The sequence below is a fragment of the Rhynchophorus ferrugineus genome, unplaced genomic scaffold (genome assembly GCF_030347505.1).
Source record: "Rhynchophorus ferrugineus isolate W39M unplaced genomic scaffold, kcgeb_rfMv2 rfM8, whole genome shotgun sequence".
NCBI lineage: Eukaryota > Metazoa > Arthropoda > Insecta > Coleoptera > Curculionidae > Rhynchophorus > Rhynchophorus ferrugineus.
Genome location: NW_027472587.1, coordinates 34,591,191 through 34,614,891, shown reverse-complemented (window position 1 = coordinate 34,614,891; position 23,701 = coordinate 34,591,191). Strand labels below are relative to the sequence as shown.

Genomic DNA, 23,701 nt, shown 5'->3' with positions numbered 1-23,701 from the left:
GTGGGCTTCCCAGTACAAACTTTTTAAAGTAGCGCACGAAAATAACATGATCTAATTTTATAAATATAGGCGCTTTATTCTATTATGCAATATATGCAATACTGTATACTTATTTGGCGGAATATAAGTTTAGTTCAGAGTTATACCAGTAATATAATTAAAGCTAAACCATTTAAATTAACTATTATATTATATATTTTTTGAAAATATAAGCTAATTCCTATAATTAAACAAAGGTGTTAAAATTAAATTTTACTATTAAACTCAATAGATGTCATTCGTATCGTTTTAATAGACATATACTTAATTTAGTTACGTTATTCAGAGTGTAGTATGCGACATTATTTTTGTCGTTCAGTTTAGATCTATATATGCAATTAGTTTAGTTAATCTGAGTCCAAATGTAAAAGTAGTGATGAAAATATTAGTAAGTATATAGATATTAGGATATATATATACATATATAAATTGCGATTTTAAAAATCGGCATTTATAGATAAACTTTATTTTTATTACAAAAAACATTTTTAATATGAAATATATTTATCTTTTGGGGGAATTTATTTACACCCATTAAATTGAAGAATTATAGACATAAGAGGAGCTATATAGAATATAATATTGAGTATGCAATTTGTATAATTGCATTCAAAATAATATATACAATTTTAATATACTTAATTCATTGATATATTATAATATATTCAATTGATATTGGAAATATAATTTACAAATTAGTTATGAATGGAATTTTAATATTTTCCTTTTAAAGTTTAAAGCGATCACAAAAACGCGCCTTGCGCAGAAATTATTTCTTAATTATGGATACTAGTAAGAAATATTTAATAATAAAAATGCACAAAACTATATGCAGATATTTTTTATAGATCTATATTTGGAATATATGGAGATAATTTTATAGAATTTATTGTTGATTTGACACTATTGTCCTATATTATTACATCTAGGAAACAATTTGATTAATGAATATTCAGTGCGTATTATGCACAATATTTTTTTAAAAAAGAGCAAGTGACCAATTTAAATATTTTGTTGTTTCAAATATTATGCTTCAGATCCGTTAAGTTTCTGTTCACCATGGAAGAGAAGCACAAACACAACTTACTATGAAAGCGATTAATTAGTACTCGATATTTAAAAATTTCCTACTATCAGGTAATATGTTTACAATATGGGTTATAAATAAAACAAGTCAAAAAAGTATAATGTTTATTAACAGCTCATCGGCTTAATGATGTTATAAATACACTTAAGATAGATTCGGTAAATACGTATGCCATAGTCTAGTGATTTTATTCACTGTAAGAAAATGAAATTAATGACTATTAATTTCGAATATTTTTTTTATTTTGAAACTTATTTAACAAGTTAAATAACTTATAAAAAATAAATATATTTTTGTGGTATTTTGGTTATCCTTCATGTCTTCACTACTGACAATAAAAATGATACCTATTGTTCTATTAACAAATATATCAAAATAAAATTTATTTCTAAGTCTATGTACAATCAATACCCTGAAAAGTTACCCCAAAATAATAAAAAGAACTTAAAACCGCAATTAACATAATAGTAATCAAAATCTATATGTTACATACGTGCATAAGTATTTTTCAACTTGTTATTTTTTTGGTCTAGATTTTCTCTTATTTTGAAACTAGTAGTTAAGGCTGATATTTTATAAGTAGCAAATCGAGTTGCTACAACTTAAGATACAAAGTACCTTTGTGTAGATTTGGCTGCAGTAATGGTGTAGCCGCATTTAAATTAGCAATATTAACTTTGTAGTGGTAAATGATACACTCTCGCAATATATCTTTCATAAAATATTTCACATATTTATAATGATTATCTCACATTTTAAGAACCTAGACTACTCCTTTCTATTTTGGTTAAAATAATTTAGTTTTATAGTAGTCATAGTAATTTCTTTGGTAGTGTTATAATATATTTCGTAAAATATAGGAACTGTATGCACGAAATTATTAAATGTTTACCTTTTTATGTAAATACGTATAGTTTTTAATCAGAATGAAAGTAGATTGTTACATTAATATATTCAGAAATTACATTATAGCAAGTAGGCTATGTTTTAACCAAAATAGAGAAAAGTTTCACGTAGGGTGTTTTGCCTTTGTCTGTTACAAATATTACTACAATTTCAAAAACAATTTATATTTGATTTATGAACACTATTGTTATATACAAGAAGAATCATGAAAATAAACAATAATATAAAAAGAGTAAGCCATGACTATGAATTTAAAAATATATTACAAAACAATAAATTAAACTTTACAGGTAATAACATTAGAAACTAAAAAGTATCAGCAGATACAGGTTCTAATCTAATTGAATATGTACATATTGTTCTTAATTGATCATTTGACTTTGATCAATCTTTTACTCAATAATTTAATATCTAGAAGTCATAATCACAAATATCATGTTTCCACAGGAAGTTATTCCGAAATATAATACTGAATTTAATAATAATCCAGAGATTCTCTAATTTATATTTATACATTACATTTTAGTTCTAAGCATGTTTTTAATTATTGATTTAAATAACAGTATTATACTTTTTAAGTAACCCCAAATCGATATATGTTTGTTCGAATTTATTTACGACAAGTCATCCCAAGCATCACTATGAAGGATTTCAGTCTCTTGATTATAAACGCGATACAATTTTGTTCTCATTTCCACACGACCACAGAAAACTAGCCGGAAACTTTATAAACCGTACGACAAAACATACAACAGAAAACTGTACAAAATCGAAGGCACAAAATAAAAGTAGAAAAATGATAAACAGTTAGTGGTGATAAGAATGGTGAGGAATTACTTGATATATTGCATGGGTAAATGATTGATTGATTGATAACCCTTTTATTTTGTAGCTGGTTTAAAATTATAAGGTGGTCATATATTCACAAAAGCCATTAAAATAAGATGGGTTAAATGAGCACCAAGTAAATGTTATCGAGTGACTCTTTTCCCCCAATAAACACGTAAAAGCTACCAACCAAGCTCACAAATGTTCAAGTTGGCATGATCTAAATATAGCTGTTTAAATTTCTCGGCTCTGAAGCAACAAACTCGGAGAATATCGAAAGGAAACATTACCCTTATTGCTAAACTAGAAAGAGCCACCCCTTAACATTCATTAATAATTTGTAAAAAGAAACATATTTACACAATTTGGAAAATACATTTTATAGATTCTACAAGACCAAAATCTAACCAAAAAAATTTATAATAATTAAAAAACTTGTCTTCCTATCTATTGCACAGTGACTTTTCCTGTGATATAGTCTTTTTCTTAGAATGATGTTTGTTGCTTTACCTATGATGAGCCCTTGGTATACTTAGATTCGGCCAACCTGTGAAGGGACGATTCGCCATCACCCTGCGTCACCTGCAAAGCACCAAACACCTTAAAACCGATATCTCTATTATGTATGTTTTTATAAAACAACAAGTAAAATTGGTTCTTCATTCCATTATTAAACCTTTTTATAATCTCATCCTCTATCTATACAGCTTTGACTACCTTATTATTTACTTACCAATTTTCATTAAGTTTTATTTACTTACCATGCAATATATAAAATAGCTTAACATTATTTCTAAAGAATGAATAAAATGAAGAACCAACTTCAGAACAATAACCTAAAAGTTAATAATTAAGTTAGTTAAATATATATTAGTACCAAGATTATTTTATGAAACTGTCATGCTTTTCTAGAGATTTCTTGTCACTTTATGATATTAATTCTCACTTTCGTTACTTTGATTTGGATTAAATTGTACCCGTTACTACTAAGAAGAAATTCTTGTTTATGCCTTTACTTGATCGTTTTTGAATATTTAACATTTCTTAACGATTACTTATAGGTGGTTATCATTAAACGTCGATTGTGTAAGTCAAAACTGATTGTTATGCATGCATTTTTACATGTAATCGAAATATTATGGGAAAATAATCGACAAATAATAAAAAATAAATAAACTTTATTTAAGTTGAAATGGTAACCTACTTAATTCTGCAACAAGTTTATAAAATTACAACGACATAACGGCAATGATGTACAAGATGGGCATATTATGAAACATTACTGAAAAATAGTAGGCAAGCGTTACATTTGTTATGTAAATCAAAAGAAAAGAAAAGCCAGCTTCTTAAAAGTTGCAGTTTGACTATATTTTATGAATTATAAGGTATCTACATACGTATACTATTTAACAAGTACTATGTAATATCCATGAACTATAGAGGTTAAATTACACTAATAGTCCTATAGCCACTCGATCGCGAAAAATGCTAAACATGCTACATTGCAAAATATAGATAAAACCACAACTTTACCAGAAACAATTTAAAATGAATTAACCAGATAATTAGTAAACAAGTTTATAAATAAAAATATAAATTATAATACAACAAAATTTTATATAACAACATTTTAAAAAGTAACAAAATTTTGACGTGTGTGACAAATGTCAATTTATCCACAATGCTTGTAATTTATTGTAGTTAAAAAGTACAGATAATTTATACATTTGATGATCACTACTGTACAATAATGGTACGGCCTGTTTAGTTTTAAAAAGTTTTTGATATAATGTTTTGTATAAAGAATAAAATATCAATATAAATATTATTCATGAAATATAAAGAAAATACTTTCGTGTATATGCCAAAAGAACAATTATGTATAAATTGTCTGCAATATTAATGGTAATTTTAAAACCTTAAAAAAATTAAAATCTATACAATAAATTACATTACTTTGAATGCCTATATATAATTCTTGTCAAATAAATAAATTTCATTAACTACTATGGTATAAAAATTAATATAATATATAAAACAGTTACTATAAATAAAAAATCCTAGTTAAAATACATACAATCTGATAAACAACTTTCTAAAATAATGCTCTCTATCAAATAAAATAATTTATTAAAGACTAGTAAGATGTAATTTCATCGAATTCTCCACAATGTATTTGTGTCAAATTTATGTAGAAACTATAAATTAGGGTTAACCAAGATCTATTAAATGTATATGGTGCTGAAACAAATATTGCTTGCACTAATGCCCAAAACTCAAAAACCTGTTTTCTAACGGTAAGGTAATGCTTCAAAGATATGAAAAAATACAGCTATAAACTTATTATGTACATTGACTTGTTTATATGGAATGATTAGGATCAAGTTCTGTCATGGTGATATATAAAACAAGTAAAGCGAGGTCAGCCCACAAAGTAAACGTTCAAAGTCATCAGCATAAATACCTATTATGCTTTATTCAAATTAGTTTTTAATTTAACACCATAACGAATGTCAGTTAATACTAAATGAGCAATATTACTTTTTTATTAAGGAATAAAAAGTAGAATCTATCATATGAATTAATTGAGATCTGGAATTTGTAAGTATTATGAAGGAAGCGATTAGGGCATGCTAAAATAATCAACTGCCAACGAGATATAATCTCAATAGGGTAATGTTTCGAGATTAATTACAATACGGATATGGGATGCAGAAGTCTTACGGATTTTAAGTAAACTAGTAATCGCACAGAATGAAATTAATAAATTGACGGTAATCTGGTTTCTATAAAACAGAAAAAGGTCAATAATACGATATACCATCGTTAATTACTACTTCAGTTTATGGAATATAACCGATTTAATATCCCTACGATTTAAAAATAGAATCGACTATAATCACTTTATAATTTAATATTAGCATTTTGTTTAACTAAACGAACCAAACTTTTATATTGATTAGCCCTTTTAAATAGGTTACATTTGGCTCAAAGCAGATATTTAACGCGTCCTGAGTCACAAGGAAATATGTTCGTCACCCTTCTTCGGGAGGTGGGGGTGGTGGAACATCACTTGGAGGAGCTTCCATCGGTAATGGTGGCGGATTTAAGCCGGACATATTACCTGCTTGTTGGTACGAATTTGAATACATATACCCCGTATAAAACGGAGTATACATGCTGTACGGGGGCGGGGGGACATTCATGTTAGGCATGATGGGGGGAGGCATCTGATAATGCGCGAAAGCGATTGGAGGAGGAGGAGCGGCTTGGTATGGGTTCTGGGGCGGATGAGGGCGATAATTCATGGACTGGTGCCTCTGTATATGGGGATGACGGGGTTGCGGGTTGCGAGGATATCGTGGCGGATGTTGGTTATACCCTCCCCTTACATTTTTCGAATTGTAATGGGTATTGTTGTGTAACAGATAATCCTCGTTCCCGTTATTTTTATTGGCCTTTTGATACGGGGCGTTATTGGTTTTGATGTTCGTACTACTCTGGGCATTGTTACCGACACTTAGGCCGTGAGATTTAGTATTTGGAGCTTTCGGGTTTAAGAGGCTCGTTGTGGTAATATCACTTGGTTCCGCCATATCCGGCTTAATTAACGGAGGAGTAGTGGACGACTGCCTCCCCGCGTTCGAATCCAACAATGCGGCACTTATGTCAGGTTTTTGACGTCTTGCGGTGGAATTATCCAAGTGGTACGCAATATTAGTGGCGTTTTTGGAGTCGTTATTATTTCGCTCGGCCGTCTCAACTGGTGATACAATAGGTGAAACTATCTTTACAGATTTCTCATTAACGAAAGTACTCTCTTTACGGACAACTACTGGAGCATTATTGACTAAGTACTCGCTACTACCTATGTTTTGGCTTACCTTGGCATAAGACGGTCGCCCGTTCTGTTTGGACTCTTTGTGAGTGAATTTCATTTGTTTTACAGGTGGCGCATCGGTCGGGAGTGATCGCTCTCCTCTCTCCCGTTTACGATTGGCGACTGAACTGCTGGACACGGATAAGTCCACTGAACTTGCGACTCCAGCGTTTCCAGTTGAACAGTTGGTAATGATTTCTTTCGGTATTTTAATTTTCAAACCTAAAAACAATTTCAAACAATATAGTGAAAAAATCATGTCTGAGTAGGTATTTATATGAATTACTATTTTTTCATGTTAAATTATATATGCAGAAAAATAGTAAGAAAAAAATTATGAAATTCGTTCACCAGGTCGAGATTAAGAATATTATTTGAGTATTATAGGGCGACAACTCTTTTTTTATATATAATAGTAAGACAAAAATGATGAATTTCGTTCATCAGGTCGAGATTAAGAATATTATTTGAGTATTATAGGGCGACAACTCTTGTTTTATTCAAGACCATAGTGTGTCTTATACATCAAAACTCGCCATATTATCCTGATTTGGTTCCGCTGAATTTCCGACTATTTTTTAAACCAAAAAAAAAACTCTTCGAGTGAGTTACTGAGGAAAAGTTTGACATTAGTAGAAATCTCAATTTAGATTTTTTGTAATAAAAAGTATAGATTGTTTATGTATTTGATTAATAACTAATGTGCAGTAGTGATATGACCTTTATAATTTAATATATAGTCTACTCGAAATAACAATGAACTAACGTCATCACTATGTTTAATGTATTGCCTGTCGTAATTTGTAAATTCGTTTTAGAATCAGACAATATTTTCCTTCTCATTTTATTCCAGTTAAAAAGAGATACAATGCTCTCGAATGAGCATGCAAAAGTCGTTCTGTTGTCAAATGTCTGCAAAATTCTTAGTTATAACAACTACAGGTTATAAACTAGTAAACGTTGTTTTAATGTTTTGCTTGTTTTGATAAATTTCAAATCGTTGCTTATTATGGCTTTGATTGAAAATGCCGAAGCCAGAAAGAACAAATTGCGTCTCTAATTAGTTACTTCGAAAACGAACGAGAAAATGGAAGGCCCCTTTTGCCAGTAAAATTCGTTAGAGAGGTAAGCATTTGTACTCTTAAATATTAAGTTGCTGCGATTTTTATTGAAAATATTTTTAGCTTGTTGCAGCTGCACTGGATATTGGTATGGACACGGTCACTGAAATATAACTGAAAAATATTATTTTGAGAAAGAGATCTATAAGATCAGCTTGATGCTATCAGATATCAAATATATAAAAAGCATAAAAACAGCGAGTAGTTTCTTCAATATAAATATAATATAATTATTTCAGAAGAAACTGTTAGTCTGAAAAGTATCCGTAGAAAGCTTAGAGACGTGCAGCTCTTTGAGGAATGTAAAACATACTTTCATACCCTTTTGGGTAATATAGGATGTAAATGATGTAAATATAACCCATGAGTAGGTCTAATAGAATATCCAGATATTTCTTTTAAAATAATACAATTCTTAATAGCTATAATAAAATCAAAGACTTATTATTTCAATTTGTCTATTTAGAGGAGACTGTCACTTACGGCAAGATAATGAAAATAGTGTTAAGACAATAAAAGTTGATCGAAAAAGGTAAATGTTGGAATAATAATTAATTAGGTTTTATTAGTCATAACATTTATTAGTAATTCACTACAGGTATATTGATCTTTCTGGTGGAAACAGGAATGGTTAATAATATCTTCATTTGGCTGAACTCGATCAGGTACATTGAAGAAGAAATTGACAAATGATGGAATCGTGAGCAAATGTTAGATAGATTGGAAATTAACTTATTCACTTTAATGAAACTTTCTGAATATGGGATTATGATTCAATGCTGACAATTTCAAAGACATAGTGATGAGAGTGGAAACAACTAAAGGGGAGTATATAATACATATGCGATAACTGTAGGAAATCTTATTAAAGAGTGTGAAAGATTTTTGTGCACAGATATGTCTGTAATTGTTCAGAATATACGTGAGCATTTTGTTAAAATGTGTGAGGAGAGAAAGAATAGTAATTGTTTGCTGATATGGTAAATGCATTAGGGAGGATGCAATAATTAAACTTAGTTATATCAAGAAAGATGTGTACAAATAGTAACAGAAGAAACTAAGGAGAAATATAGTGGTATCAAAATGACTTTACTAGGAAGCATAGTACCGAAGGAAATAAGAACAAAGCATAAAAGGTAAATATGCTCTTTAATTAAAGTAAAATATATTCAATATATCACTACATAAAAAACGCGCCTAGAACTCAGACTCATAGATGGTATGGAAAAGAGTTAAACGTAAATATAACAAAAGACAACCCTAACCTACAAACTATTATAAATGTGTAATTAATTGTAGTTTTTAGTCCTTCGATAATATATGCATTAGATGTACTATAATGGTAAAATAAATTATATTTGATACTAACATTTTTGTTAAATTACTTTATTTAGACTAGAATTTTGTTATATGTAGAAGCCAAAATGAATTAAAACTTAACAGTTGATGCGCCAACATTGCGACGCTTTGACGTCATACACTGAGATGACGTGGGCTGATTGATACTTTCGATAGACTATGAATTACTATTTATATATATTGCCGAAAAATAGTAAGACAAAAATAATGATGAATTTCATTCGCCGGGTTGAGATTAAGAACATTATTTTAGCCTATTCATGATGATAACGTGTCTTATCCATAAAAACGCGCCATATTATCCTGATTTCGTTCACTTGAATTTTCCGACTATCCGAAACAGAAAAAACTCACCGAGGATTCTTAGTGAGGAAAAGTTTGTAAAGTTTATCAAATATTCTAAATTTGGTTTAAAAACACACAACGGTTTTCCTTCTCATTTTATTCAAGTTAAATGATGCTGTCTGATACGTCCAAACATGTAACCGAATCACCATATAAAATTCGTGCTATTGTCAAATATCTGCAATATCTGACTTCGACACTTTGCTTGTTTTGATACATTTCAAATCATTGCTTAATATGTGATTACTCTTATGGAAAAGACTTCAATGTAAAAATAAATAAATAAAATGTTCATTAAAAATCTAATCTACAAACTAGTGTGGCTGTATAATTAACTGCAGTTTAAGTCCTTCGATAATATATACCTTAAAGGTACTATAATATTAAATTGTATTTGATAACATTATTTTTGTTTCATTATTTTATTTCAATTAGAATGTTATTATATGTGAAAGCCAAAATGAACTAAAACTCAAATTTCTTGCGGCAACATTGTGACGTTTTGACGTCAGAAATTTTGATGACGTGATGTCACTGTTTTACTGAACGGATTATAGTTTAAGTCTTATATTTGATATATTTTATGTAAATATAATAAACTTAATTATCATAATGTGACTTTTTATTCAGGCAGCATTGGTTCATTACGATTTTTCCATAAAAAATTGCCATATTCTCATTTGGTTCCTTATTTATTAACTTAAAAAACCGATTCGAGGAGCTTAACAAGAAAAATTTTGAAGTGTGTGATAAATGCGAATTTATCCACATCGTAAAATACAAAGTATAATTTATATATCTGATAATCACTATGTGTAATAGTGTTATGATCAATATAGTTTTATATAAATATATTTTTATCATAGTTGGATTGGTACTGCAATGATATATGACATAACACTGATTCTTCGCGTGTTTTCCATCATCATGAACTACCTCTTATGTAGTCGGATTTCTAATTACTCCTTACACTTAAAAAATCCTATGTGAGGCTATTGACTACCCCAAAGACTATTTTACAAATCGAAAGAATATAAAAATCAAATTTTGAATCTCTGTAAGTCTTATTACTTTTTTTAATCAAAGATTAGAGATAAATGATTTCCTGATGATAACTGAATATTATATAAATGATATATAATTAATTGATTATTAATAAGATCAATAATGGAAATCTTACCTCCAGAACTTGGTTGCGGCAAAGGTTCCATTATCCCCTCCGTCTTAATTTTGTCTTTTGGAATCTTGATTTTCAGTCCCTCGTTCGGAGGCTGTATTTTATCTTTTTGTATTTTAATTTTTATAGGCTCGCTAACAACAGGTTGAGGTTCTGTGTCTTCCTTCCTCTCTTTATGCTTATGCTTGTCTTTTTCCTTATCTTTGTGCTTCTTCTTCTTCTCCTTTTCATCTTTGCTCTTATCCTTGTCTTTATGCTTATGTTTTTCCTTCTTCTTTTTACTTTTGTGATGGTGGTGATCCTTCTCTTTGTATTCCGGTGGCGGTGCAACGACAGAACTACTGGCCTCAACCGGCTCTGATTTTACGGTGGTTGGGACGCTCGCTAGAGGAGGATTGGTGGCAGCTTCTTTTAAAAGTTTGCTAATTATGATAGGATTTGTTTCAAGGCCATTTACATTTACACTTTGTGGACCTGAGGGATCCTTAACTGGACTCGTTGTATCCAATTTATTCTCTGCTTTTACCGATAAATGATGTTCCTCTTTGATTACCGGCGCCTTTTCGGCCGAGTTCTGTACATTATGTACTCCAATAGTATTATCCCGCATCAAGTTTTCAAAACCTTCCACTTCATCTATCTTCTTCATCGTTGGTCGCAATTCGGGTTCCGAACTGCTCGAATAATTTCTATGTCTATTATTTTGTACATTCGGCGGAGAATTTATAGGAGATAAGGCAGTCAAATTAGAGATAGATAAATGAGTCAGGGCTTCAGACTTTTCGGTTTTCACTTGAGGTGGAGTTTTTTCAGGAGAAAATAAACTAGGGCGTTTAATAACAGCCGGAGTGGGAATTTCTTCCTTAACAACAGCTACTTCAGTCTTTATTTTAACATCATGATCATTCGGGAGAATTTTATTGTATGATCCGTTGGTATTTCCGTTATAGTGCGGCTTCGCGGGCATACCAGCGTGACTACTGCTCGTTTTCGGGACGGACTTATTATCTAAATTAAAAGGCGACTTATTTTTCTGCGAGGTAGAACTTGAAGATTTTATATAAGCACTATTTTTATCGTAACTAGAACTCAAGTGTTTTTTAATATTGTCAGCTTCGGGTTTTACGTGAGGCTTAGGTTCCTCGTACCGACGTATCAATTCTTGTTTGGTCGCGGATTTGGAATCGATCCTGGGCCTGCTCGGGTCCAATCGCTGTCTCACGTCGGCGTAATTATTTATACTGTTCAAATCAGTCTGTGCGTTGGGTTTAAGTAACGGATCGCGTTTCGGCACTTCCTTATCACTGCGCCCTAACATCGGATCTTTCACGTGTTCGCGATTCGGATCGTGAATGTTCGGCAAGCCGAAAGAAGGCTCCTTGGACGCCTCCCTCAGTATGTCCCTAGGTTCGCTTCTGTTGGGAGGAAGGTAGGAACTGCTCGACGGCCTGGCGTGCGGTTTCATTTTCGGATCGATCGGCGGTCGATCTGATCTATGATGATGCGACTGGTGAGGTAGCGCTATGCCGCTCATATGGGCTATGCGTTCTTTTTCTTTTCTCTCCTTGTACTCCCTTTCTTTCTGTTCCTGAGTTCTATGCCCACTCGAACACGGATCATGTGGCCTTGATCTATGCTTGTGTGGATCTTCACCTAAAAATACTGATGCTTTTAGACATCATGCGTACAACAACATGTAAATAATAACCTTTGTAATCTAACGACCGCTGAGGGGCTGATTCTTGTTTCTTATCTTGATCCTAAAAGTATTTTCAAACGTTTTTAAAAGAAAAGGATTAGGTATGACGGTTATACTTACAGCTGGACTATTGAAGTTTTCCTGTTTGGCCATTATTTTTTCCTTCAATCTCGAGGGACAATTTTCAAATATCACTAAAAATTCGCTAGTTAATTGTTCCAACAGTTCCGCAGTTACTGTAGGATCTACATAGGTAAACCACTCTTTCTTCTCATTCGACAGAGGTATTTCCCAGTTTGACCATTTACACGCTAATAATATACAAAAGCATGCCACAACCGTAGGTTTGTATTGGATGCACATAGTTGTCAGGTGTAAACTGAAAAAGAATTGTAATAGGGTATTAACTTATCTTACAGTACAATGTTAAGACTTTAATGCAATTCTGAATTTTAAATCACATTTTACATAATACGTCTGATAGCATATCTTGTTATTCCATTTCAGAAAAAAAAATTTAAAATGTGTGTCTGTTAGACCGGAAGATGTGACGAGTGAGGTGTTTAGGCCGAAGGATTTCGTTTACATTAGCATAGAATTTTGCCGGCAGTATCGTGTGATGTCGACACCTTTCGTAAAATAAAATTTTAAACCTCCGAAATTTCATAATTAAAGCAGTCGATAAAAGGCGGACGCGCGGCAGCGGTGATGTTGATGCCAAATAAAAAAAGCCTACTAGAATTTGGACTTAGGGAAGCCTGCAGTTTGTGGATTGCAGTAGTTCAGTTAGAAGTACCAAAAACCTTGGGTAACTATTCCATACATGTAAACCATGGAAATTTGGGTAAAAATAATGCTATTCAGAATATCAACAAAGGCAAATTGGCTGACAAAGGTACAAATCCATAAATTATTTTACTACAATTATAACCACTTATGTCAACGACTAATGTACATCCTTTTGGTCGATTATATAGAAGGGAGGTTCGATTGATACCGTTCTGATTGTTCAAAAGGTATTTATGTCAAACAGCGAAATGTGTCTAGATTTAGTTAACATTAGTGTAAAATTAAGCCTGCAGTACCACTTCTTTTCGAAACATTAAATAATTTTCAAGTAAAACAAAAGTTTTTGCGTTAAAACTTCGATCATTTTATAACTTTTCGAACATTCACACTTTCTTTACGAAGTTTTTGTTATACATATAACACCCTCCTTACATGGTCAATGTAATTGTGCCAATATCAATATTGCTCAACATAATGAACGTGTAAGGGATACCATCAAAACAATAATATCAAAAAAAAAGAAAGTCATTCAGATTTTTATGGAATCTGTCGTTTCTTTTAGGACATATTGCGTCGATAATATGGATCATATAAGGTAAAGCTTTAAGGGTCGCGCAAAATTAGGAAAACGAGTTTTGTACATTAGACCAAAGTATACAGCAAATATAAACTTACCTATTACTAGCCATAAAATATGAAGTTTGAGCTAAATCTTTACTCGCTCTGACTAAATGACAACATCTCACTACATAGGTGTGTGGGTGGTCTATAGCGACGTCGAACCCCAACGTTTGGAGTAATACATTTTCGTTAAAAACTAAATCCTGCGACTGAGTGGCATACCTGTAATCATCGTACGTGATCGGTCTGGACGTCTATATCGAAACACAAAGATGCCTACCTCTCCGAGTTGACATCGAATGAGGAGTCCCTAGGATTCTTACAGATATTGGCTACCCTAATGACATATTCTAATTTTCTTGGTTGTTCCTCGACCTTGGCGGCGAGGAAAAGTGCCGCCGCCGCCATTTGGTACCATGGAAAATCAGTGAAAGAATGGAACACATAGAATCGGTGCATATACACAATCGCAGTATTTATACACAACTGTGATCTATGTCATTTAATTAAGGAATAATTTGTCATAATATAGGCAAAAAATATATATATGGGGGGTGATTAAGTAAAAGGCATGTCTTAGTTACCATTAGATATGGAAATTTGTCTTTAAACATTAAATAATGTATTGAGAATTGTTGTTGACATTAAATTGCAATGCTTGTTACCAAGCTGTTGCTGACTTATATTTATTTGTCTTTGTACAAATATAGTACATTTTTCATGTTAATGTAAGTTTGTATTGTATCACAATTTTGTGTGAAAAATTTGTTTAGACAGCATTAATCTGACCAAAGCATTAAAAGTTAACTTTCATTTACTTATATCATAAAATAAACGGCCCTATTTCAGATATTAAATTTGAGCTTGAATTTTAATGACTTACAATTATTTAAAATTAGTTTGTTTTCACCAAATACACATAAGTCAATTATTTAGAAAGTACTAACTACTCAACTTGTGTATTATTGTTAAAACTTGAATTTTCCTTTACTTGGGAATTAATACCAAATTATCCCACTGTGATTATGCAAATAATAATGATGCAAATGTCTACAAACTTTCTTCAGTGTCAAATTTCATAAAAATATTTTATTTGTGATTATCCAACACAGTCAACTTTACCAGTTTTTCAATTGTACTATCAAAACTGTCAGAGGTATGTATTATTTGTGCAATACACCACTTAATAATTTTATTTCTTTTTGTAGTTATAAGATATCACTATTCAAGCTGATGGCTATTGTAGTAGAGTCAAATATACATTCATATAAAAACAAAAAAAACCCTTACAAGCAGAAACATTTTGCTAAAAACAGAATTAAACAAATGATTTTCGAAACAGCATCATACTCTTACAAGCTAATTTTAAAAAGTATTTCGAACATAGGCCTGTTTGACATGATTTGCTTTGCTCTTAGCTTAATTCAAGTGAAGGTCTCACTTTTACCAATTTACAATAATTGATATTAAACATAATGTAGTACTTGAATTTTGGTAATGAACTTTATTGGTATATATTAAATGTTTGTATTAATATTCTTTCATTTTCTTTAATGTATTTATGTTGCAGTAAAATAGTCCAGTATTATCAATGGAAAACCCTCTATAACATATAAAGTTGACAATATATCTTAAATTTCTTAGTATTTTTACAATAGGTTAGATGAAAAAGTTATTTAGGGGAAATACCAGTATACCTAAGAATGCAGAAAAAGAAGAAATATAAGAGAACATAAAGAGAAAAATAACAAAAAATTAAAAATTGGGAAAATAAACAAAAAAGCGATAACGTAAGAGATATGAATAAAATATAAACATCGAAGTAAAGTTATTTTATCTGTTTATTTTTTTCTCTTAATTTAATACATGAATGAGCTGATCAAATAATAATATAAATTAACAATTAATAAATAAATAACAATGTTAGTTAATCATAAAATCGATCATAACAGCAAAGTAGAAAGCAACCTGAAACAGATTTGTTTTTATTCATTTAGAGTAAACAGCAACATAACCTAACAACAAATGAAATTAGTGTTTCAAAACGTTTTAGGGTCAAGGTTAAAAATGAGAAATCAATAAGCACGGAAATTTCTTTAGAAAAGAGCATGTGCAGACGTCACTTCTTTAATTGCGCAACTATGAAAAAATCCCTAGAAAAAATACATTTAAAAATAAACAATATAATTAAGATTACCTATCCATCATATCTACTGGCGGAACTTTGGTTAAGATACTTGAACATGCCTTTTACTACATTCGATATTTACGTTTCAAAGGATACACTTTTAATCTTTGTCCCATGTCCTGAATGAAATTTGCAGCTTGTTGGCGATATTGCAATTCCTTATATCCGTCGAACCCGCATAATCTTGAAGGTGTGTTATCCAATTGTTCTTTAGTAAAGTACCATTTATTGCTATCGGTTGAGTTAGCCATTTACACTTTACGCGACCCGACAGATAGACAACCGAATAGATGGCGTTTCGAATAAAATTGCAATTTTGAGACATTGAAGCGTAAAAAGTAATCAACAAAACATACTCGTGCTCTCTAAAGTGAACAATTCGGCGGGATATAACTCGTAAAACACTGTCTCGGTTATTAAAAACTATAAAGTCCTCGCGAATTTGTTTGTACGTCACTTCGATTTTGTGTTATCCACGATGCCCAACTTCAGTTAGAAATTTGGCGATTTTTAAGTGTATTTCTTAAGTTAAAATTTAAATAGTAATTATATAGAATATTCGTATATTTTTATTAAACTTTTATGATAATTTTTATGCTTGAAGAAAGTAGATTATTGATAATATTAGAAAATACATACACAGTATTCCCGGAAAGATGTTATTCACAATTCGATGGCCGACCAACCACGGTAAACAAGACACACTCTTCACTAATTCCACATTTCAATTATTCGTAAGTTTTTCCTTATATGTACTATCACATTTATCACTTCTTAATTTGTAAGTCAATTTATGATTAAATTAAAGTAAAAAGATTTATATATGTTTAAAATAAAATCTAAACTGAGTGGAAACTGTCAAAAACGTCAATACCGTTGACATGAAACGGAAACGTCCGTATAGTTGTGTTATTGGTTAAAAATTTTAACATTTGCACACGTGACCAAAGTACTACGTTGTTATTGGTTAATAATTAGCGTCTGCAAAATAAAATACTGTCTAAACCTTTATTTACAGGTACAAATAATTTGTTCACTGTTTGTTTTGGTTTTCTAAAGATTCTTGGAATTTTTCGGTAATATCGAGTTCGGGTACGATAAATATTGTAAAAATGGAAAATAAAGATTCTATTACATTGTTACGTACCCAATTGGAGGTAGAATTAAAAAACAAAAAACAATGTACTTATGAAGCTTTTCAGTGTACTCAATTATGTCTTGAAGGTTATAAATATTGCTTAAGACATATTTTAAATGATAAAAATGCACCATTTAAACAATGTAATTATACTTATCAAAACAATGGTAGAAGATGTCATTTACCAGCTTCAAAAGGAGAAAAAAGGGAATATGGGTAAAGTCTTAAATCATTTATATTATTATGGAATTTGATTTTATATATTTACAGATATTGTAATGAGCATGCTCTTAAGTCAACAATTACAAGAAATAAGCAAAATTCAAGAAATCCACCACCGGTATCAGCTGAATATTTGCTAACCAATTTATCACATTATATAGTGAAACCTAGGACAAAAACTGTTTCATCATCTAGTTATATATCTGATGAAGATAGAAATTATTCAGATGAAAGTCTAGATGTAAAGGTTACTAAAAGTGTTGATCCTTTTGGTATGTTTTTGTATTTATCTTTATAGCCACCATTTTTAAAGTAAATTATTTCACAGATCTTGATGCCAATACTATTTATACAACACAATGTAATAAAGTGTTGGATATGTGTAGTGAGTCTGAAAGTGATGTAGAACCTTCAACTTTAAATTCTGTATGGCATGACATCAATGCTGATAGTTCTGATAATGAAAGCATTGATTCAGAGGAAGAAGATGTTTTAAAGTATGATTTAGTTTTATATCTAGATTATGGTCATTATTACATCTACTAATTTTAGGCATGCCAATATTTACACTGCCGAAGAGATTTCACTATTAACTAGAGATAAACTAGTGAGATTACAATCTCTATATATTGACCAATATAGATATTTACAACACATTCTTAAAGAAAAACGTCGCAAATACTTGCGTTCTTTAAAGCGTGAAAAAGAAACTTCTTGTGAGTATGTCTTTTTGATGTCAAAATTATAATTTGGAATGAGATATTGAATTGGTAATGAGATAATTCTTAAATTATATGTCAATTTCTCTAGGTAATATATATAATCAAGTGAAAGATAATCCAAAGGAACAGAGGTTATATAAGAAATTGAAACAATATACTAAATACCATCGAGCCTATGGGGAAGAAGCTATACTAAGTAAAAGACTACATGACTTGAGATCAAAGGTGAGTAGTCAATGATTCAGAATAATCTGTAGGTGGAATACATTTTTGTTTTAGATTTCTGATGGTCTTCCAGTGAAACCTAATAATTTTTCTAAGTGTACTTTTACTGAAGGTGGGGTTAAGTGTGGAGAGAGGTCATTGCCGATGGCTAAACATTGTCGAAAACATATTTTGGAGGTATAATAATAATAATAATAATAATAGTGGATATATATAAGAATTATGATATAATACATTTTTTATCTACTAGGATTCAAATCAAGTGTTGTTCAAAGCTTGTGGTAAAAGTAATGGTGATGTGGAATGTTGCACTCCTATTGAAGCAATTTTTGATGACAGTACGTGTAAATTACACATGGAGATTCCCCCAATAAGATCCTATAACCAACCTAGGGTAAGTTATGATTGATGTGATTCTATTCTTAATTCCTGCCAAATCGTATTAGACAAATTTCTAATATATGTTTTGTATTTCAAAGCTTTATGCTTTATAATCTTTGTTTTATTAATTTTCATCTGTAGTTCTTTGAAAATAAAATAGGAATTAATTGTTAGGTTAAAGCATTTTTCCATAATATACAATGTTAAATATTATTAAAACACAACTATTAAACACAAATATAATATAACAAAACTGATTGAACACCAACTTATTTAATTATAATTGTCAACAAAAAGAAATTGCTCGTTCCCAACTTTGGGGGGATGGGATCAGATAAAATGTGTGTGAAAAAAAATGAGATGAATTGACTTTGAAAAATATTTTTATTAAACAAAGGAAACAAAATTAACTTGGACATGGATTTAATTATTTTAAAATTAAATTATTCTCAGGGCTTTTAAGTTCATTTTGTCTGTTTCTTTTAACTAGTAAAAACGAATCTTGAACAGTTAAAAATGTAGGAATAGTAACTATTTAATAATATATAAAAAAATGATAATTACATCTAGTAGGCCACATTGTTGACGTAGCGGAAATGGTAATTATTGCATAATATTAGGGATAAATTAGTAGAAAATAACGTAAGATAAGATAAAAATAACACATAACATTATATTATTTTAGCCAGGTTTGTAAAGAATATTTGGAATCATGGTTATTTCTAAATTTATTAATTGACACACGCTAATATTCCCTAAGATAAGACCCTGAACATTCTAGTGGCCTTGATGAATTCTTATTGATTTGATTGATCTTTTCATCTTCTTTTGTTTCTTTTATTTTTGGATTTTTTGGCCTCTTATCTCTTTCATTTCCCCTATAATAATCAGAAATATCCAGTCCTGTTTTTGTTAGCAGGGCTAACTAGTACTTTTTTTAACGTACCTCCAAGATTTGTGTCAAATCTATACGTTAATATTTATACATACAATTGGATTGAAGGAAAAAAAGTTGTCTTGACCAGTGTTCTTCATAATCCTGCTATAGCTGATGATGTTTTAGGTGATTGCATGTATTCCGATAATTTTATTCGCCTAAAAAGGCATTTATTAAGAAAAATTGGTACAACATGTATTAATGAAAATATTTTCCACCACATTCTACAAGTTTTTAACTACTAACAAAATATGTTGGTTTGACAGCGATGCAATTTTCGATCGAATTACTGGCTATTGTACAATACGTCATTCAATTTGTTTAATTGACATCGTTAGTAGACATCTGCAACTTAATTTCATTCAATTTTAACAGGTCGTACTTTTTTCGTTGACATCAAGCAATAAAAGTGATGAATGTCGAGTGTCTGTATATCCAGACAAATGGAAAACTGTTAATTTATGTACGGAAATGTCAAAATCGTTGAACTCAATAGTTATATTAGGCTGTTCTTTACGGTAACGCTTGCATTTTCGCCAATAGATATCGCTGATCAAAAGCGAGGTAAACATGGTTTTTAGGAGAAATATTTTCTTAAATATTATTAATAAGACTTTGAGCATAATAAACAAAATTTTAGTTGTATATTTTTAAAATATATATAATATAATATCTTTTTTATGCAATTCCTAGACTTCACAAGGGAATAAATGTAAAGGGGTAAGTATATTTGTTAGAAATTATCACTGCCTTTTAGTAGGGTGAAAGTTTTATTATAATAAACCTTTCTATTTATTTTATTGGCATTAATGTTCAAGTATAGTAAAATTGAAAATACTTTTCTGTATATCGTAGTAGATTGATACAATAGTATTATTGTATTATCTTAAATAGGGAAAAACTTTGGAAGTAAATTTAGATATTTATTTTTTTTAATATTTTATAATATATACAGTAGTTATATTATTTTCTTACTTCTATTTGTAATTATTACGACTAATTATGTTACAACTATGGTAGAAAGAATCAGAGTCAGATCCAGACGACACATTGGATTTACCACCACATTACGCTATGCCAACAACTGATAACATAAAAAATGAAATGATAGATTATACGTTGACACAAGAACTACCAAAAATGAAGACATTACCATCGAATTTGTTCGAAGACTGTCCCGAAAATTTACCACATTTTCAGGTATGTATTTGAAAATGCTTTCTTAGCATTATATGTGGTATAAGTAAAAACTAAATATACTCTATTTTTTCAGTTCAATACCACCAAATATACCGAAAGTTTTACTGAAAAATCTCAAGACGTGCTACCTGAGCTACCAGAAGCTGATCTGTCAGTTAACAAATCCTTCAAGTCAGAAGATATATTAGATAATCTCGAATTATGTAATGGAAATGTGGACGAGACAAGTAAAGATGAGATAAAAATGGAGATGAATTCAAATTGAATTTAACAATTTTTGTTTTGTTATTGTTTAGGTATATTAAAGATTTTAAATAAAACCATTCTTTCTTAAATTATAAGTGTATTTTCTATAAAATATTATTTTTTAGCAGTGGTTGTTGGTTCTCCCCTTCTTCTTTTGTTGAGGGGGTTTCTTGGATCATATATCTCGAACCAATCATCATCTTTTGTGTTAGCATCTTTAGCTAAAACTAAGTGGTCTGTAAAGTGTAATTTGTGGTTTAACCTAAAATAAATAAATAAAATTAGTATCACCAAAATCTACGTTGAGTTATAACTCCTAATTAACTTTAAATTCTACCTACCAAGCTTCTTCCTTTTCATCTTTCTTCTCTTCCTCTTCTTTTTCTGCCTCTTTATCTTCCTCCTCACTTTCCTTAACTGAATGCAGTTTTCTTTTAAAATTTTCAAGTAGTTGTAATGTAAAAGCCTCTCTAGCTGCACCTAGAATAAACCAAAATTGTATCTGTATGTAAAATTCGATTTATGTACTACACTATTTACCTTTTTTAGGTAGAGATTTTTTCAGAATCTTATATTTATCAACTTCCTTATTATATTCTTCAAAAGTTTCCTCTTTCTCTTTCTTTTCAGCAGTCTCTTCTTTTTTTTCCTTGTCTTTCTTAAGTTTGTTTTGATGGTATTCTTTCTTAACATTCTTTATTTCATTCTTTAACTCTTCCCTGAAATAAATTCAATAAAATATCATTAAGTTTTTTTTTGGATGTGCCAAATTAATATACATTTTTTTCTGTCTTTCAATATCACGATCCTTATTCAGATAATAATCTTCTAATTCTTTGTCCTCATCGTCAATGATAGGTGTTTTCTTTGATTCATTTTTATCTGAGTGTTTTGTTTTTTTATGGCCAGTTTTCAGCTTTTTCCTTATGTTTTCCAATTGTTTTTCTGTGACATCTTCTTCCTCTTCATCTCCCTCTGTGTGCTTTTGGCTATTATCCTCTTCTGTTTTTGAACTTAACTTAGGATCATCTAACAATTTTAAATGCTTATGTTTGTTATATTAAATTATAAATAATAGCTACTTAGAACATCATGTGAGGATTTTCCTTTAGATGCGAATTTTTCATTTTCTCGGGTTGATATTTCCTCATCTTCCTCTGCTTCTTCTCCAAATGACAACAGTTTAAAGTCCCTGTTGATTGTAAAGTCATTAGAATAAATTTTCAATATTTTTCATAACATACTTCACCCCAGCTTTCTTTTCTTTCTTCTTTTTCTCTTTAACCTGCACTTCTTTTATCCTGGGGACAATGTCTGTGAAGGGATTACTTAATACCTCTGTTTTTAAAATCTTGTAGGGATATACAGGTTTTTCATCTTCAATCAAACCTTCAGCTAATTTAATCATGTTATATATTGTATCTCCTGAAACCGTAAAAAAAATATTTGAAGAAATGTTTGCAAAATGCAATTATAACATACCAGTGACCTTTCCGAATATGGTGTGTTTATTTTGTAATTCTGGAGTACTAGCAAGTGTGAAGAAGAATTGTGAACCATTATCATCTTTTCCAGCATTAGCCATAGCCAATAAACCACGACGAGTGAATCGTAAACGCTGATGGAATTCATCTTTGAATGGCTCTCCATAAATTGATTCTCCACCTGTGCCATCTCCATTTGGGTCACCTCCTTGTACTATAAAGTCTTTTACAACTCTGTGAAATATTGTATTATTATAATATCCCTCTAAGCACAACTGAATAAAGTTTCTGGAAGTTTTTGGAGTCTCCTTTGCCCACAATTCAATATCTATATCTCCAGCTGTAGTTTTTAAAAGTATCTAAAAAATAAAACTGCGTATGAAAGATATATAAAGTATAATTATTATACCTTTGCTGATGTGGGTGGTTCTAATATATAAATGTTACTCATATTAACTTAAAATATTATGAACCTCTAAAATATATAAAATTTTTATTTTAGGTTATGTTATGACAAGAGTTGTCGCGTATTCTTTTTTAATGCGTACTAAAATTACTTAAGAAAAATGTACTATGCCATCTGTTTTCATTGTAGGCTTTGAATATCTCAAATTATTTTAATTTTAGCCATTGAAAAGTCATATAAATATTGTATTTGAGATGTTTTTTATATTCAAAATGTATTGCTAATTCTGTGCGCACGATTTTCAGTGCACATTATGTGTAGAGTATATAATGAAAAATGTTATAAAAATTATACTTTTTCTGCCTTCAGGAGCGCAGATGATGTAAATTTTCTTACTGTTTAATATTATGTTTCTTTTAAAAGCGGGCCCTTCCTATAATAATTATAGTAATGTCATAATTGATATCGTAAATAACATAAGAATAACAATTCCTATATAATTATCGCATGTATTATCATTAGTTTTAGGTATAAATTTTAGTTATAGTATAATCAATTGTAAAGTAAATGTATTAAATCAAAATTATTATAAGTAAAGTGTACTTACATCTCTCTGTATTACTGGTTATATATACAAATATTTATTTATTTAAATAATATATACGTTTTGCATATTTTTGACACTAAACGGTCCTAAATTA

General features: G+C 30.2%; 3 protein-coding genes and 1 long non-coding RNA gene across 14 annotated transcripts; 1 reads left to right on the top strand and 3 right to left on the bottom strand.

Moving 5' to 3' along the window:
* Positions 1 to 305: 305 nt before the first annotated feature.
* On the top strand, positions 306 to 21,199 carry dgt1 (KAT8 regulatory NSL complex subunit dim gamma-tubulin 1). 11 transcript variants are annotated; one of them, XM_076412021.1, is made up of 15 exons: positions 306 to 427; positions 6,810 to 7,005; positions 7,594 to 7,865; positions 7,925 to 8,393; positions 8,460 to 8,526; positions 17,058 to 17,393; positions 17,448 to 17,671; positions 17,728 to 17,896; positions 17,952 to 18,115; positions 18,210 to 18,346; positions 18,401 to 18,523; positions 18,597 to 18,740; positions 20,358 to 20,384; positions 20,685 to 20,864; positions 20,938 to 21,199. In XM_076412021.1, the coding sequence occupies exons 6-15, from the start codon at positions 17,152 to 17,154 to the stop codon at positions 21,127 to 21,129; spliced, it is 1,602 nt and encodes a 533-aa protein (XP_076268136.1). In that variant the 5' UTR covers positions 306 to 427; positions 6,810 to 7,005; positions 7,594 to 7,865; positions 7,925 to 8,393; positions 8,460 to 8,526; positions 17,058 to 17,151; the 3' UTR covers positions 21,130 to 21,199. The 11 variants fall into 11 exon arrangements, with proteins under 11 accessions (XP_076268136.1, XP_076268141.1, XP_076268144.1 ...); XM_076412026.1 differs by lacking the exon at positions 20,358 to 20,384 and having other exon boundaries at positions 8,460 to 8,997; XM_076412020.1 differs by lacking the exon at positions 306 to 427 and having other exon boundaries at positions 6,932 to 7,094; positions 7,188 to 7,865; positions 8,460 to 8,997.
* On the bottom strand, positions 4,022 to 16,762 carry CycT (Cyclin T). Its single transcript, XM_076412002.1, has 7 exons — positions 16,136 to 16,762; positions 14,132 to 14,344; positions 13,906 to 14,073; positions 12,562 to 12,820; positions 12,451 to 12,502; positions 10,746 to 12,395; positions 4,022 to 6,962 (listed from the first exon to the last, which is right to left on the bottom strand). The coding sequence occupies exons 1-7, from the start codon at positions 16,288 to 16,290 to the stop codon at positions 5,896 to 5,898; spliced, it is 3,564 nt and encodes a 1,187-aa protein (XP_076268117.1). The 5' UTR covers positions 16,291 to 16,762; the 3' UTR covers positions 4,022 to 5,895.
* Positions 19,675 to 20,011, bottom strand: LOC143201162 (uncharacterized). The gene is made up of 2 exons (XR_013006895.1): positions 19,883 to 20,011; positions 19,675 to 19,822 (listed from the first exon to the last, which is right to left on the bottom strand). It is a non-coding gene; the product is annotated as an uncharacterized LOC143201162 (long non-coding RNA).
* LOC143201143 (spliceosome-associated protein CWC27 homolog) lies at positions 21,188 to 23,625 on the bottom strand. Its single transcript, XM_076412033.1, has 9 exons — positions 23,608 to 23,625; positions 23,004 to 23,069; positions 22,593 to 22,953; positions 22,355 to 22,535; positions 22,193 to 22,302; positions 21,890 to 22,139; positions 21,651 to 21,829; positions 21,452 to 21,590; positions 21,188 to 21,372 (listed from the first exon to the last, which is right to left on the bottom strand). Exons 2-9 carry the CDS (start codon positions 23,043 to 23,045, stop codon positions 21,225 to 21,227), a joined length of 1,410 nt encoding a protein of 469 aa, XP_076268148.1. The 5' UTR covers positions 23,046 to 23,069; positions 23,608 to 23,625; the 3' UTR covers positions 21,188 to 21,224.
* Positions 23,626 to 23,701: the final 76 nt, after the last annotated feature.